Source organism: Bombyx mandarina, chromosome 19, assembly GCF_030267445.1.
Source record: "Bombyx mandarina strain Sakado chromosome 19, ASM3026744v2".
In the NCBI taxonomy this organism is placed as follows: Eukaryota; Metazoa; Arthropoda; class Insecta; order Lepidoptera; family Bombycidae; genus Bombyx; species Bombyx mandarina.
The window spans coordinates 780,295-798,054 of NC_143225.1; the positions used below are offsets into that span (position 1 = coordinate 780,295).

The 17,760-nt window shown below is 39.3% G+C and overlaps 1 protein-coding gene across 1 annotated transcript in view; it reads right to left on the minus strand.

Annotated features, from left to right (window-relative positions):
- Positions 1–6,374: 6,374 nt before the first annotated feature.
- LOC114249481 (nose resistant to fluoxetine protein 6-like) overlaps positions 6,375–17,760 on the minus strand; it is a 52,520-nt gene continuing 41,134 nt past the window's right edge. Inside the window, exons 12-13 of the mRNA XM_089735179.1 lie at positions 7,645–7,787; positions 6,375–7,469 (exon numbers count right to left, since the gene is read on the minus strand). Coding sequence (XP_089591305.1) covers positions 7,296–7,469; positions 7,645–7,787 — 317 coding nt within the window. The 3' untranslated portion in view covers positions 6,375–7,295. The remainder of the gene's footprint in view (positions 7,470–7,644; positions 7,788–17,760) is intronic.

A 17,760-nucleotide genomic window follows, 5' to 3' on the forward strand; every position in this document is an offset into this window, starting at 1 on the left:
GTCGAGTGTAGTATTGAAATGATGCGAGTCTATTTATTCTACATGTTAGCTTGCAGACTTAGTCTTCTTATTTTATTTTATACACATACTTGTTTATTCTTAAGTTCCGTATATACCAAGAAAACAGTACAGTCGCCTACTAAAACCGCGCGATGCTCGTATGTTCCAAATTTACATTCTTATTTCATTAGCTTTGAAAGCAGTACATGGCCACTTGATGGTGAGAGGCTCGTGGACATCGCGAATGAGGGAGGCAACACAGGAACGGAAATAAAAGGAAGTGAATTTAGTATCTGATCCTAATTAATTTAACTGTATCATTGATTGTATATTAGGTTTCCTTAATCAAACCAATATCTAATATCTGTGTCGTATAAGTCGTCGTGGCCTAATGGATAAGACGTCCGGTGCATTCGTGTTGAGCGATGCACCGGTGTTCGAATCTCAGGCGGGTACCAATTTTCCTAATGAAATAAGTACTCAACAAATGTTCACGATTGACTTCCACGGTGAAGGAATAACATCGTGTAATAAAGATGAAACCCGCAAAATTATAACTTGCGTAATTACTGGTGGTAAGACCTCTTGTGAGTCCGCACAGGTGGGTACCACCCCCTGCCTATTTCTGCCGTAAAGCAGCAATGCGTTTCGATTTGAAGGGTAGGGCAGCCGTTGTAACTATACTTGAGACCTTAGAACTTATATATCTCAAGGTGGGTGGCGCATTTACGTTGTGGATGTCTATGGACTCCAGTAACACCAGGTGGGCTGTGAGCTCGTACACTCATCTAAGCAATAAAAAAAATCTGCATCATTTGTTGTCTGTGCTATTTCAAAATGTTAGATCAGAGAATCCTGTACGTCTTTAAACAAACTCCTCCCTAACTACCTCCTAGAGTGATTAGCGATTTGCTTCTCTTCCTATTTACTATTTTAAGTACTGGTAGTAGAGCATGCTATGAGTTTGCCATGAATGTGAGTATTTGTTAAAATTTTGTGGAATTCAAAAAAATAATCGTTTGCGTAGTAAGCAACTTGCAAATGTACATATGTCCGAGTATCTACAATGGGCGTTAGTATAAAACATTTGAATCATCCAATCGTCCAATCTATCAACTGCTATGTGTATGCGAGAGTTGAACCTAGGCTATCAGGTACAGTAACCAGTAACTCCGCTACCTGTCCACTGGTGTCTAAACGGACGATAATGACCGAGCGTTCATCCTTACTAATTGGAACTGCTATGTTCATGCACACTGCCTTTCTAAAGATCATTTGGCCACGTCCTAATCTCTGGTTGATATTATACGATACGACGAAGACTGAATCCGGGTTTGTGACATGATGCAGTGAAAATTGTCGTTTGAACAGTAATATGAATGGCAACTCGGATAGTCCAGGGAGTCCTAGAGTGGCAACTAAATGAAGCAGTCATCACAGAACGATTTCTGTAACAACTATAACTTTATTACATCTCTCGTCTTTATTACATCTTCAAAATAAGGATTTAGCCTATATTAGAGTTTTTACTAAGTTGCAAAAATTTTGTTCCCACGACGGAATTACTATTGTTGAAATTCGAGCTGCAACAATTGCGGGGTTCCTTGGCAATAGCTTCCTTGGTCGCGGACAACCATGATGATGTTTAAAGAAATGTGAAAATTGCGCCAAATAACGTATTTTACTGACACGCGAGTCCGCGCGAGTAGGTACCACCACCCTGAATATTTCTGCCGTGAAGCACCGTTAGTGAATTGGGAGGATCTAAAATGACGTGTTTTTTTATAATTTATATTTTTATTGCTTAAATGTGTGGACGAGCTCACAGCCCACCTGATGTTAAGTGACTACTGGAGTTATAGACTCTACAACGTAAATGCGACACCCACCTAGAGATAGAAATTCTAAGGTCTTAAGTATGGTTACAACGGCTGCCCCACCCTTCAAACCGAAACGCATTACTGCTTTAGGTACCCCATGCACCGGTCATCGTTCTTGTCGAATTCGTCGCTTGCGACGAAGGGCTTGGCGAGTAAATTAACCCACAGACACAGCCCACTGAGTTTTTAGTTTTTTTCGCCGGATTTTCTCAGTGGGTCGCTTTTCCAGCCCGATGGTAGATTCTGCGAAGCACTGCTCTTACTAGGGTTAATCGTAGCAACGACGTCAGGTTTGAGCTTCGTGAGCCACTTGTTAGGGTTACACTGAAATGGCCTCTCAAGGCCATTATCAGCTTAGGTAGGAAAAAAAGTCTGATTTTCTCGAAGGTATATATAAACCAGTCCCGTGTGTATGTATATTGAAAAATTCTATATATATTAAAATTAATTCCTGTTCATTGGTCTCCCTAAAACTCGAGAACGGCTGGACCGATTTGGCTAATTTTGGTCTTGTATTATTTGTGGAAGTTCAGAGAAGGTTTAAAAGGTAGATAAATATGAAAATGGTCGGAATTAAATAAAAATAACAAATTTATTTTCCTTTGATATGTCCCCCGTCGGACGGATTTCTTTTGTTTGTTTTAAGTTAATTTTATACCAAAGTTTAGGTCTTTTATCATCGATTGAGGCACTACAAAGTCTGCTGGGTCAGCTAATATACAATAAATATTAACTATTTATACTAGAATATAAATCATCGATTTTTATTATCTGTTCGTCTGTTTGAGCACATTCGTTGTTTTGCGCAAGTCTCTTTTATGTATTGGAGGGATTTTTATTGTGCTGAGCATAAATTAATTAAATTCGCTTGCTTGTTCGATTGTTTGCATGTTAGTTTGTTTTCGATGGCGCTTAAGTTTTCGGTGACTCAATTATATAAAGTTAGTTTCTCTTCAATTACAAGATCCAAAAGAGCCGTGAACCCAAATTTTTCATTGATTTAATTTTTAAGTGACTCTTTAATTCTTAATAATACTTTTGGAGGTCAGATCTAAATAATATTTCTAAAAAACAAAGCACGACGCGGGAGTGAGCTGTTTTCTGCAGATCACGTTATTATTGCAGTTGCGATTTTTTTACAAATAAACTTGGTTAATCTTGCTGCGAAAACATTAACGAATACAAAGAAAACAAGTAGACTGAGTTTGTTTAATTAGATTTTCTCAGGACTATCCGAGAACTGGCAACAGACATTAAGTAAAAAGTCTGTTTTGAACCGGTTGGGAAGGTTATAAAATTTCGTTTATTTATTCTTTATTAAGCATTGTTTCGTACTGAAACAGATTTTTTCTTGTTTCGCATATTTTATTAGTATCGAGTATCAGGTAATGAATATATTACATCTTCAAAACAACACAAGTCTTTACCTAGGCGCAGTAAGGTTCGATCTCGCCTGTAAACGGCCGACTAGCCAACCAGAAGCTTGCTGAGCAACCCCTCCAAGCCTACAGGCAGAGATCGCCGTCGCATAGAATACATAGCACACGCGTTCCGCGGCATTCATTAATTATTACAAAAACAAAAATTATCCAACGCAAGTCACGCGTAAACATAGAACCAGTGACAATATATTCATCGTGTACCAGTCAAGGGACAGACGGTCTCACCTCCGGAAACGACGCTGAGCCCAGGGAGCGCGAGGCAGTGGAAGGAAGGTGAATCGGTAGTCTTCAGCCCGGTCATCGTTCCCGTCGAACCCGTCGCTTGCGACGAAGGGCTTGACGAGTAAATTAACCCTCAGACACAGATCACTGAGTTTCTCGCTGGATCTTCTCAATGGGTCGCGTTTCCTATCCGGTGGTAGATTCTGCGAAGCACGGCTTTTGCTAGGATTCGTGTTAGCAACGTCGTCAGGTTTGAGCCCCGTGAGCTCACCTACTAGTTAAAGGGACAATGATATAGCCTCTCAAGGCTATCAGCTTAGATAGGAAAAAAAAGTCTTCAGGCACTTATTTCGTTCCTTACTGTACATGCATAGAAATAATACACGATGATGACATGTTTTCTGATCTGAAGGGTGGGACTTCAGTGATACAGTTCAGCTGGCGTCATGTCACGGCGTGGGTGGGAATATTCTCGCGTGATGTCTATGCGGTCCGGTAACCACTCTAATACACGCGGGCCGAGAACTCGTCTGTCTACCTATCTAAGGATGTAATAGGAATCCGGACGATAATAGTCCGTGTTCCTGAAGTATTACTTTGAGACGAAGTTTTGTTGTATATTTTTTATTTTATTTTTTATTGCTTAGATGGATGGACGAGCTCACAGCCCACCTGCTGTTAAGTGGTTACTGGAGCCCATAGACATCTACGACGTAAATGCGCCACCCACCATGAGATATAAGTTCTAAGGTCTCAAGTATAGTTACAACGGCTGCCCTACCCTTCAAATCGAAACGCATTGCTGCTTTACGGCAGAAATAGGCAGGGGGTGGTACCCACCCGCGCGGACTCACAAGAGGTCTTACCACCAGTAATTACGCAAATTATTATTTTGCGGGTTTCATTTTTATTACACGATGTTATTCCTTCACCATGGAAGTCAATCGTGAACATTTGTTGAGTACGTATTTCATTACAAAAATTGGTACCCGCCAGCAAGATTCGAACACCGGTGCATCGCTCAACACGAATGCACCGGACGTCTTATCCTTTAGGCCACGACGACTTCTAATCTGCTTTTTTTTTTTTTTTAAATAAATAAATAAATATTTACTAACAGTCACGCCACGTTAACTGGTCCCGTGATAAGTTCGTAAAGAACTTGTGTTACAAGTACCAGATAACGGAAATAAATATAAGATTTTTATTATACACATACACATATTTAATATAAATCCATAACCCTGGAAAATACATTTATATTTATCATACAAATATCTTCCCTTGGCGGGATTCGAACCCGCGACCCCCTTGTGTAGTGACCATGTCACTTACCATTACACCAGACGGCCGTTAATAGTTGATAGTTGTTAGTTGATTATTTGTTGATAGTACGATATACGAACACTTTTTCTTTAAGATTAAAGGTTTACTGGTGGTCCGGAGACCTTTCCAGTTTCACCAGGGCAGGTGGGCGAGCAAAGACTCATCCAGGAGGGGTGAGATTTGCTAACAGCTGCCCGACCGCCTCCGAAGGAAACCTAACAACTCAAGAACAGCTGCTTCGCGAATGAATCTACTACCGAAATCGTGACCCGCTGAGAAGATCCGGCGAGAAACTCAGCGAGCTGATGCATGGGTTAGGTTGCACGTCGACCTCCTGGTCGAGTTCGACGAGTACGGTTACCGGGTTTGCTGAAGGTATCTAATGCAAGAGTTATTGGATCTGATGGATCCGTAAGGACATGTCTAGGGCGACGACGGTGACTTGCTCCTGCGTGATCAGGATGCAAAATGCTTTCACACAATTTGTAGAATCTAGATCACCAGAGTTCTATCGCAAAGGCATAAAGGATCTTCCTATTAGATGGCAGCAATGTATATTGATTAAATAAATGTTAAATGAAAAATAAAAACGAATTTCAATTTTTCAGTACAAATCGGCAATTTGCAATTTCTACTTTTTAACCCCTAATATTTGCATTTGCCAGTATACTAAAATATTTTGTACAACTTTTAATGGCAAAAAGGCAAAAACGACAATACTGCTAATGCCTTTAAATTTATGTCAACGTTTGATTGAAATTTCGATTTTAAGAATACTGCATTAATTATTCTTATAACATTTTGGTACAAAGGTAATAAATAGTAACCTTTAGTTTCTTTTGGAAATGTCGATTTTGTAGCATTCATACCTTTCGAAGTCTAAAACTTTCACAGCTCGGAACTAACCTTTTGTAAAACATTAAATACACATGTACTTTTATTAGGTGTGTTGCTTTATTATTTTGTGTAAGTAGTACACACGCATGGAGGATATGAATTTCGTAGTTCGGCATGGATAGTATAAAGTTGATAAAACATATTTTGTGCTTGGTCGAAACGTTTATCGTCGAATAGTACGTGTGGGGGATAATAGGAAACTCAAGGAAATCAAAAATAAAAATGCAATGTATTTGAGAAATTGGCGTGAGCTTAGTTTAATTGAAAAGTGAAAGGTGATGGTAGGTAGCTGGTACTTAGGTATGCTATCTTATGTAAAGTAAACGCTTTAACTAATAAAATTTTGCACGTAGGTACATTTATTATGAACGTAGTTTATGTAGGCGCTTGTATGGTTTGGCTTAATGGAGACTGTAATTCTCGATCTCCCAATATTAAAATTCGATTTAATTGGTTTAATCTGATGTCGTTCAATACCATGCTTCAAATCCAAATGTTTCACAGGAATAGCATCACCTATCGTGGATGGATTCGGCAAGTGTTTATTTGCTCGGTGATTTCAATGAATTCTACCAAGGGAACATTTCTTTGGAAAACATGCAAGTGCATCTTTGCTTACTTTAGATAATTTCTTTCCAATAACATTGCGGGAGCTGGGGCATATTGCATTCATTGCTTCTTTCATTTTGTTTTAGCAATCCTTATTTCAGCTGTTTGCGAACAAGAATCATGGGTTTTCTTGTTCCTATTTGGTTCTTGTACAATATTGTTGTTATACGTCTTCATAATACTTCATATATGAAATGAGACTTATTCTGTAGATTTTCACGTCACGAAATTTGCGAAAATGAAAGTATTCAAAACCGTGTATTATCTGTGTTCATAACCGCTACAAACGAGAAGTCGCTTGTCTTTCTGGCTCGTCGAGCACTCCATTAAATATAAAATAAAACTGAACTTAAAGTACAAAAAATAAATTAGATTTAGTAAAAATGGGCATTTTATATGTTTGACTATTAAATTTGACATAGCCTAATTTTATTTTCGAAAAAAGCTCAAATAATTTTTTTTTTCTAGTGCGAGGTTTTCTTTGTGCAATTCAATCCATGTGTGGATATTTCTTGTGAACTTTTCCTGTGCGTTTATTTCCTTCGCGTTCTTTTTGTTATATTTTTTCCGGATACTGGCTGTGGTAGCTACCAGTGCAGTGCAGTGCAAAATAAGGCTTTTTTTATTGCCCTTGTAGGCAGACGAGCATACGGCCCACCTGATGGTGAGTGGTTACCGTCGCCCATGGACTTCAGCAATGCCAGGGGCAGAGCCAAACCGCTGCCTACCGACTTGGTACCGCTGACTTATGTCACAATAAATGTACGCATTATACTCTTTCTGACCGCATGCAGAAGGTGACGGGTATCCACTGGACGCAGGTAGCCCAGAACCGGTTATTATAGCAAACCTCGGAGGATATAAACTCAGAAGTGAACGGCCGGGTTCTGTTGATGATGATGATGATGAATCTTTCTGTTTAAAACTTTGACTGTGTTTGTAATTCCGGTTCAATTTTCTTCTGTGCGTGCACCGTCCTAGAGGAAGAGCTTAGACACCGTTTCCACATTTGATTCATCGGTTCTTCGACCAGCAACCAGAGCGGAATGGAGAGGAGCAAAGAGACGGTCAAGATGAAAAGGTAGTATTGAACCTGAAATAAGAAGAATCATTTAGAAGTTAGACCCTGGCGTATCGTTGGTATGTCCTCAGTCAGTGTCCAGTCTCTAGTCAGGCACGTTTTGTGTCTGTGCCGTAGATCAACTCAAACTATGTACATAATATGTATTTGGTGTGTGATATTCTTGAGGTGAATTTATTTCGCTTACCATTGCCATGGTCGAATGCTGGAAAGGAACGGTGGACAGTGATGCGGTGTACCGAATAATGGTCAAATGGAGAGTGTAGGCGCAGTAAGAGAGCCGCGCCACGATTGCCCACCAACCCCACTCGAACACTGGGCGGAAGACGTCTGATATAGAAACACATAATATGAGATAGTGTATTATGTGGAAGACGAGTAAGAATTAAAGATTTGCTCATTAGTTCCTTTACACTATATAGTACTAACCGGCTATCAGAGCGTATAGGTATAACAACATGAGGTCTTAATTGTATTACATGACCACTGACCGGACGCTAAACCAGAAATGGGTAGGATGCTGGCAGCCACGTAGGGCACAATATGCCCCACCCCCAGTCTATTTATTACCAGTTATATGTTATAGTTCTGGCGATTGCATGCAGCAGCGATGCGAATATTGTGATGGATGTGTGGAGTAACGAGAATGGATAGAATACGGGATGAGTATGTTAGGGGAAGTCTGAAAGTGGCACCTGTGACAGAGCAGCTGAGAAGTGCGCTTTTGGGATGGTATGGACATGTGTTGAGACGAAATGAAAATAAGGTTGGTAAGAGATTGTTAACTATGAATGTGGAAAGATATAGAGTAAGAGGTAGACTTACGAAGAAAGAGATGGATTGCGTGAAAGAAGATATGGGTAAGAGGGGAGTGAGCAAAGAAATGGTATATTATAGAAAACATGTTACGCTGACCCCAGGTGACTGGGAAAAAGGCAGGAGAATGATCAAGATGTTATAGTTCTGGTGATTTATGATAATGTCTGTAGTTCACACAACGTGGAAGCGAAATCATCAGAAATATAGTATGCATGTCTTTCTGTCGCAGCGAATTTGTGGTAGGACTATGTCAAACCTGTATTGTCCTACCTAGTACCTTACATTAATTGCAATTTTTTAATGAATTCTTGTTTGAGGAGTAAGAATGCTCGAGAATCTTTATATAGGTTATATAGATATACTAGGGGTGTTCAATAAAAGTGATAATGAATATGACGCAATTATCTTATACCAAATGTTATTTTATTTTTCGACGAAGTCACCTTTCAGGATGCGTTGCTCTTGGCGGCTGAATTTGAAAGAGGATTGGTGTCATGGCGTCGCTGGATGACATTTTGACGTTCAGAAACTGAACAATATTATTATTATATGTAATGTCTCAGTGATGCCTATAATATTTTTTTCTTTACGCGGCGGCTAAAGCGGCGAAGGCGGTTAAAAAGCGTGATTTTGGTACCTTAAATAGCTCCTTAACATTCTATTATTAAAAATATTTTCACTTTTTACGTAAATGAAGAGGCGGGCAAAATTTTGCTTTATGCCAAAGTAACTAATTAACTATTCCACGCGGACGAAGTCGCGGGCAATAGCTAGTTCGTTAGTAAATTTAATATTCCATTGATAATACAGCAACTATCAGACGGTATTAATACAAGAAAGCCATACGTACTTTCAAGTTTCATGATCATTGCCTGTGAACAGTAATCCAAAAACAGGTTTCGAAGTTGCAGCATAAATTGTTCTCAACATGACTGAAGACCTTGGCGCGTCCATGTAGAAATACGAGGCCGTGACCATGATGCCAGAACCCAGGACTACTGGCAGCGGACCAGGCATGCAGCAGAGCATTTTATATTTCTAAAAAAAATTAAAGTCAAAGTTGACCAGGGTTGTAGTGAAGTAAAAGCTTACGATAAAATAATTTGTTGAAATATTACGAGTACTGTTTTGAGCATACAGTATACTAAGTATACATCATGATTAGGAGAAAACCTTAGAGTCTGGTAAATTCCTGATGAAACGAAATAATATCGCAAGTTGCCGCCTTGCGATATTGTGAAATATTATGAATCGGACTTTATACCTAGTCAGGTCATAAATTCTGTCACATGTTTAATGTAAAATAATTGAAACGAGTTTATTCATTATGTAACCATTCATATACCAAAATGAATTTAACAAAACATAGATTCTTATGACACTAAAGTTTGTTCAAATGACCTCCGTGATTTTGAATACAGGCCTTCAATCTGCACGGCAGTCGTCTATCACAGCACGAACGAGGTTCATGTCAATATCGGCGGCTGCCTTAATCAAGGATGTCTTGAGTGACTCCAAATTGGGATGAGGCTTTGAGCACGCCTTTTCCTCCAAGTGTTGCCATATCTTGTAATCTAACGGATTCAAATCTGGACTGGAGGAGGGCCAGTCTTCGTGCCGGATGAAGTCGATTTCACGCGCCGCCAGCCAGTCTTGTGTGCTCTTCGCTCTATGAGCTGGCGCCGAATCTTGTTAGAATACCCAGTGCCTGTTATTGAACATGGTATGAGAAACAGGCTCCACAAGGTTCGTCGGGACTGTATTTTGATACACAACTGCATTCGTTTTTACACCTTTCTCACAAAAATGTACCTCTGTTAAGCCCCAATAAGAAACTCCCTACCATACCATGAGCGAGGATGGAAAATGACCTCGTTGGACACGCGGAATACGGTTACTCGCTTCTTCACTACTGTGTGCGTACACCTTATCATTTTGTTTGTTGTAGCTCTCTTCTACGGTAAAAATTTTTTCATCCGAAAAAAGAATTTCCCGATATTTTTATCCCGCGTACCGCTTCAACAAAACGCGGCATCTCTTCAGTCTCAGGTCCATTAGACGAGCATTCAAATGATGTCCTGTTTTTCTTCGATATGCCCGAAGCCCTAAGTCTTCATTTAACACCCTTTTCACCGTGGTTCTGCTTAACCCCATCTGAAGGGCCAGCAGTTTCTGCTTACGTTTGGGATTTCTTTGAATTCGCGCCTTCACAGCTTTTATCACTGCTGGAGTCCTAACAGACCGAGGGCGACCACTTTTTGACCTGTCATCTACACTAGAGTCTTCATTGTATCGTTTGATGGTACGATAAACGAATCTTTTGGTTATATTCAAATTTTTCAGTATGTTAAAAATTTGAATTGGCGCGTAACCGCAACGATGCAACGCAATAACTGCAACACGGTCTTCTTTAAGCGTCCACTCCATATTTAAAAATGAGTAAAATTCTAAAAGTATACATTTTTATTTTCATGAACAATTCGAAATTCGAATTCAATAAACTTTTTTGTGGCCAGCATTCTGAAAGAAAAGTTTTTACTGTGTGACAATACTTATGACCTGACTAGTTACTTATTATTATATAATATGTAGTGCTATAAAATCAATATAAGACAAATTGAGTCTGGCTCCCTATCAAGAATATGTCTATTATTCCATTCCCTACTTCCCACCGTACATCAACATTAGAATAGTTATCTCTTAACTTAACTGACTAGTGAATCTGTGTGCTTCGTCCGAGTTTTTTAACGTTCTCGATATTAAAAATATAGAATTACACCTGGCCGAACATTTCAAACCGAAACGCATGATTGCTTCGTTGCAGAACTACGTAGTATTGTAGAACTTACTCTTGCATGTTTAAAGGGTACTAAACCTTGTTGAAACACTTGTTGTTATCAGTGAGTGCTTGGTATCTGGTATCTGGATGCTCTTGTTTGACTCCATCGCCGGTAAAATAGTATTCATATATAAAAAAGAAAACTACCTTAAATTTGTCCAAATTCAGATTAATCTTCTGCCAATAGTAAAACAGGTATCCCGCACCCATCCCCAGGATGTAACAGGGTATATTGGTGTGACTTCGTCTGTACACTTTTAAGAACGTCGGGTCTCTCCTGATTTGGTTACGAATGACTCTGGTAGAAAAACAATAATACTGTTGGCAAATCACTGTTTTTTTTCACTGCTGATAGCCTTGAGAGGCTATTTCAGCTTCACCTTAACATGTGTAGGTGAGCTCACGGGGCAAATCGGAGTGTTGTTAAAACTGACCCTAGCAAGAGCCGTGCTTCGCAGAATCTACCACCGGATCGGAAACGCGACCCACTGAGAAGATCCGGCGAGAAACTCAGTGGGCTGTGTCTATGGGTTAATTCGCTTGTCAATCCCTTCGTCGCAAGCGACGGGTTCTACGAGGACGGTGACTGGAAGCACTGTGCAGTGATGTGCTTGGTTTAGTTTATATTGGTTTTGTTTGATTTAAACGATGAGAATACTTCGCGAGAAAAAAAGAAGGAAAGAGAGGGTTTGGTCAGAAATGTCCTCAAATACGAGCTTAATTTATACTTTTATTTCAAAAGAAGTTCCAATAATCAACATACTACTTACTCAGGAGTAATAATGACGGTACCGTCCAAGTCTTCGAAGTAGGTGTGGGCTGCTATAATGGCAATGCCGATGAAGAAAAAAGTCGGGAGGATTATCTTCCTAGATCTTGAATTTCGGCAGACTAGATAAATGATTAATCCAAAAATGAATAGCTGCATATCAGCGGCTATGTACCTGCAAGAGTATTTTGTTTTTAGCGCGCGGCCTGGCCTGGCCTTAAAAAATTCACCTAATATCTTGAGGGAGACTTGATGGAACTTTCGAACTGCCACAAATATCGGCTCACTGGCTGAGCTGACCCAGGCATGCGATACACTAAATCAACACAAGTAGTCTAGTTAGAACGAAGTTCCTTATGGGACGATGCACGGAGTACCCTAACCGGGAAAAAACGTCCGTAACGTAAGATTTTTGTTAGTAATACACACAGTGTACGACTTAACTTTATAATAACGTGCAAAAAAAAAGGGTGCGTGTACTTATGTACGCGCATAAGAAGTTATACTTAATTTTTTTTAAATTTTTAATTTTTTTTTTAATATGAAATAATTAATAATAAATATTTAACGTTAATAATTTAATAATATTTAGTATGAATTATATTGAATAATAATTTTGTCATTTATATTACTAAAAAATGAATGCTAATAACACTTTTTTTACGAGTGTACATGCGCGAAATTTCACCTGCGGCTATATTCAAACTCGCTAAGTTACGTCGGTCGTATTGTAATGAGCGATTTAGTGGGAGAATGAAGTGGATTCTGTTAATTCTGTGTCACGGTGCGCGCGCATCGTAAAATTTCACTCTCATAAATTTTTCATACCGCGCCTAAAGAAGTATAACTTCAATAACATATTTTTTTATCATTCATTGACCACGATCTCAGAGCGTTCGTTTGCGCAATACACTAACTCTTATGCAAACAACCGTGAATGAAGTGTACTACAATAAGTTCGCACGTTACCGAACGACCGTGGGTTGTTGCGAAACCTCCAGTTTTATTTTCTTTATACCTCGAATAGAACTTAAAATTAACATTTTTATAATAAGGAACTTCGTTCCTATCCGGTGTCCCACGACACCACACACTTTTTTTATTTTTACCACTGAATATTGTTCGTTCGTAGTTGTCTGCGATTGAGTCAGCAAAAGGACTAATGACAAAAGCCATCATAAAGAAAAAAAAAGGGTGAATATGGGTCATGTCTCTCTATGACTATTGCTAAATAAGGTCTAACCATAAATACTCGGCCTAGTGGGATAACGTTCAATCCAAAATGACCGAGTTTATGTTCTGTTTATACATATAACATTTAGAAGATATTTCTAATATTCTAATGGAACCCGTATGTAAAATCGTAAATAACCGGTGTCTTATTTTAAAACTATTTAAATATTTATAAATACCTACTATATTTAAAAAAACTATATTTTTAAAACAATGTATGTACCAAGATTGTACCAAGCAGTTTGAGTCTTTAGTGTAGTTGTGGATGTACAAGAGATGTTGCCACCAATATTTTCTGCAGTCACGAATTTCGGACATAACCAGCTCCTGCAATGAAATTAAAAAAATTCTAATAATAATAATATATTCGGTAAAGTCATAACATTTCTTAGTTCTGTCATCAGTTCTGTTCATCCGAGTTCATCAACAAACCTCATCCGAAAGTTTGTTGATCGATAGTGGGTTTTAGTCGGTACAACTCTGACATGCCCCACCAACCACTTCCAGCATGTAGACAGAAGTCAGACGATTTCCAGCTTACCGAAAAAAAAGAAGATTATCGTCTAGCTATGTAGGTGTGGGTCAAATTACTTTATTCTAAAGTATACATCATTATTAAAAGTTTTTGGCTGATTTGTTATCTGCTTTGTATATATTCGGAATATATCACCATAATGCACGCATTAATTATTATTTTTCCTACCTATGCTAATAGCCTTGAGAGGCTATATCAGCATTACTTTAGCGTGCAGGTGAGTCCTCAGGGCTCAAACTAGGAGGTGTTGCTAACATTGACCCTAGCAAGAGCAGTGCTTCGCAGAATCTACCAGCGAATCGGAAACACGACCTTCTGAGAAGATCCGGCGAGAAAATCAGTGGCCTGTGTCTGTGGGTTAAGCGTATTTAATACAAAAAATTTATGCGTAGTGCCGGAATATACTATGCTTGCTGACGGATAGTACTTTTATTGCTTGCTTTCATTGGAAATACCTGGAAAGTGCAGAGTTCTGTGCAGTCATGAGTTACAATACGGAGTAAACGGAAGACTTTATTACAATAAACAAATAATAAAGGATGGGTATTCATAATATTAAAACTTACATGCCCGAATATTCCTGTATTGACATGTCTGAACCAAGTCGACGTTACTGCCAATATTAAGGCATACGGTGGAGTAAGCCTGGAAAAAATTGAATTGCAAGCTAGAATGGTAAATTTTGAGAAATGTCCCGTGCGTTAAAAAAGATAATTATTTCCATGTGGTTATGAAGGTGATTTATGATTGCTTTATTCTGAGGCTTGATGTTTTTCACCTTAATGTTTTTCGACGTCACGTAGAGTGGATTGACCCAATCAAATGTAAAGTATCGCATGTAATGGTACCGTCAGACTACTGACAGTCATGGAATATAACTTTTTAGAAACACTCTATTACCTTCGTCGGCAACCGAACCTTTGGTCAATCTGAAGGTTAGTGGTCAATTTTGCCCATAAATGTTAGCAACAAGATGGTATTAGAAGAAGAATGATGTATAATTGCATAAGCCCGCACCACTTTTAGTAGTACAGTTTGGAGTCTGTAGCTATGGGCCGATACGGGCTGCTGCTTGTTGTAGTAGTTGGAACTATATTTTATTTTGTTGTTCTTGCTTAGATGGATGCACGAGCTCACAGCCCACCCGGTGTTAAGTGGTTACTGGAGCCCATAGACATCTACAATGTAAATGCGCCACCCACCTTGAGATATAAGTTCTAAGGTCTCAAGTATAATTACAACGGCTGCCCCACCCTTCAAACCGAAACGCATTACTGCTTCACGGTAGAAATAAGCAGGGTGGTGGTAAGGTTAAATTAAAAGCAAAAAAGGCTTACCGCAACCATCTCGCCAAAGTCTGTTGTGGTAGAATTTTCCAGTTAATCTCATGGCTCTCTTCATATATTTGCAGGTTGTATGAGAGCAGGAATCCAGACATTATAATGAAAATTTGTATAATCATTGAACCGTTGAATAGCAGATAGTAGTAAATGTTGTCATACAGCTGCAAGTGGATATACTATCATAGCAGTAAACGGAACAATTCTTTCGATCATTAAACTGTAAATATGTATAGATTGCGGGTTTTTTTTATTTTTTTTTTATTGCTTAGATGGATGGATGAGCTCACAGCCCACCTGGTGTTAAGTGGTTACTGGAGCCCATAGACATCTACAACGTAAATGCGCCACCCACCTTGAGATATGAGTTCTAAGGTCTCAGTATAGTTACAACGGCTACCCCACCCTTCGAACCGAAACGCATTACTGCTTCACGGCGGAAATAGGCGGGGTGGTGGTACCTACCCGTGCGGACTCCCAAGAGGTCCTACCACCAGTGATTACGCAAATTATAATTTTGCGGGTTTGATTTTTATTACACGATGTTATTCCTTCACCGTGGAAGTCAATCGTGAACATTTTGTTGAGTACGTACTTTATTAGAAAAATTGGTACCGGCCTGCGGGATTCGAACACTGGTGCATCGCTACATACGAATGCACCGGACGTCTTATCCTTTAGGCCACGACGACTTCAAAAGGTTTTAGTTTGTGGTCACCGTCAGTCACGGGTGCGAGCAATGCCAGGAGTATGGCCAAGAGACTGGCGACTGACCCACCGTTATAAATACCTAGTCAGGTCATAAGTATTGTCACACAGTAAAAACTTTTCTTTCAGAATGCTGGCCACAAAAAAGTTTATTGAATTCGAATTTCGAATTGTTCATGAAAATAAAAATGTATACTTTTAGAATTTTACTCATTTTTAAATATGGAATGGACGCTTAAAGAAGACCGTGTTGCAGTGATTGCGTTGCATCGTTGCGGTTACGCGCCAATTCAAATTTTTAACATACTAAAAATTTTGAATATAACCAAAAGATTCGTTTATCGTACCATCAAACGATACAATGAAGACTCTAGTGTAGATGACAGGTCAAGAAGTGGTCGCCCTCGGTCTGTTAGGACTCCAGCAGTGATAAAAGCTGTGAAGGCGCGAATTCAAAGAAATCCGAAACGTAAGCAGAAACTGTTGGCCCTTCAGATGGGGTTAAGCAGAACCACGGTGAAAAGGGTGTTAAATGAAGACTTAGGGCTTCGGGCATATCGAAGAAAAACAGGACATCGTTTGAATGCTCGTCTAATGGACCTGAGACTGAAGAGATGCCGCGCTTTGTTGAAGCGGTACGCGGAAAAAAAGAATCGGGAAATTCTTTTTTCGGATGAAAAAATTTTTACCGTAGAAGAGAGCTACAACAAACAAAATGATAAGGTGTACGCACACAGTAGTGAAGAAGCGAGCAACAGTATTCCGCGTGTCCAACGAGGTCATTTTCCATCCTCGCTCATGGTATGGTAGGGAGTTTCTTATTGGGGCTTAACAGAGGTACATTTTTGTGAGAAAGGTGTAAAAACGAATGCAGTTGTGTATCAAAATACAGTCCTGACGAACCTTGTGGAACCTGTTTCTCATACCATGTTCAACAATAGGCACTGGGTATTCCAACAAGATTCGGCGCCAGCTCATAGAGCGAAGAGCACACAAGACTGGCTGGCGGCGCGTGAAATCGACTTCATCCGGCACGAAGACTGGCCCTCCTCCAGTCCAGATTTGAATCCGTTAGATTACAAGATATGGCAACACTTGGAGGAAAAGGCCTGCTCAAAGCCTCATCCCAATTTGGAGTCACTCAAGACATCCTTGATTAAGGCAGCCGCCGATATTGACATGGACCTCGTTCGTGCTGCGATAGACGACTGGCCGCGCAGATTGAAGGCCTGTATTCAAAATCACGGAGGTCATTTTGAATAAACTTTAGTGTCATAAGAATTTATGTTTTGTTAAGTTCATTTTGGTATATGAATGCTTACATAATGAATAAACTTGTTTCAATTATTTTACATTAAACATGTGACAGAATTTATGACCTGACTAGGTAACTACATACAATAGATTATCTTGTTCGTCTACAGAACAATCATTTATGTTAAAGTTTCGGCCCCGGAAACCATTGAATCTACATATTTCCACTGAAAAACAGCGAGTAAAATAGTTTTAATTGTTTTTTACAGGTTGGCATACATTTTTAATTCAGGACATGCGACGTTCTCATCATTATCCTGCTATTCGCCCAGTAACCGGGGTAGGCGCAACATGTATTCTCCGTCCATACTCCGCTATCATATACCATTTATTCACTCATTCCCCTTTTACAAATATCGTAAGTCATCTGTTTTTATTAATAAAATCATAAAAATCTGTCCTGGTGCTCGCATCACGTCAAAACTTCACAATTATCTATCGACAGAAAAAGCTAAACATAGTGCGGATTCAAAGTAAGCCTTTTGTGAAATTAATTTATTACATAAATTCGCACAGAATATCACCGACACTATTTCAGATAGGTTGACCCTAAGGGAACAGAAAAACAAATACGTCTTTCTAGTAGTTTCTTCGGTTTTTCCGAGCCGTACATATCTTCTTCTTTCTTCTTTTTCTCCACCTTATCCCACTAGGTAGGGTCGGCACACCTAATTTTTCTCTTCCATTCTCTTCTATCAGCCGTCAAATCAATACTCACTCCTCTCTCTCTCATATCGTCATTCACA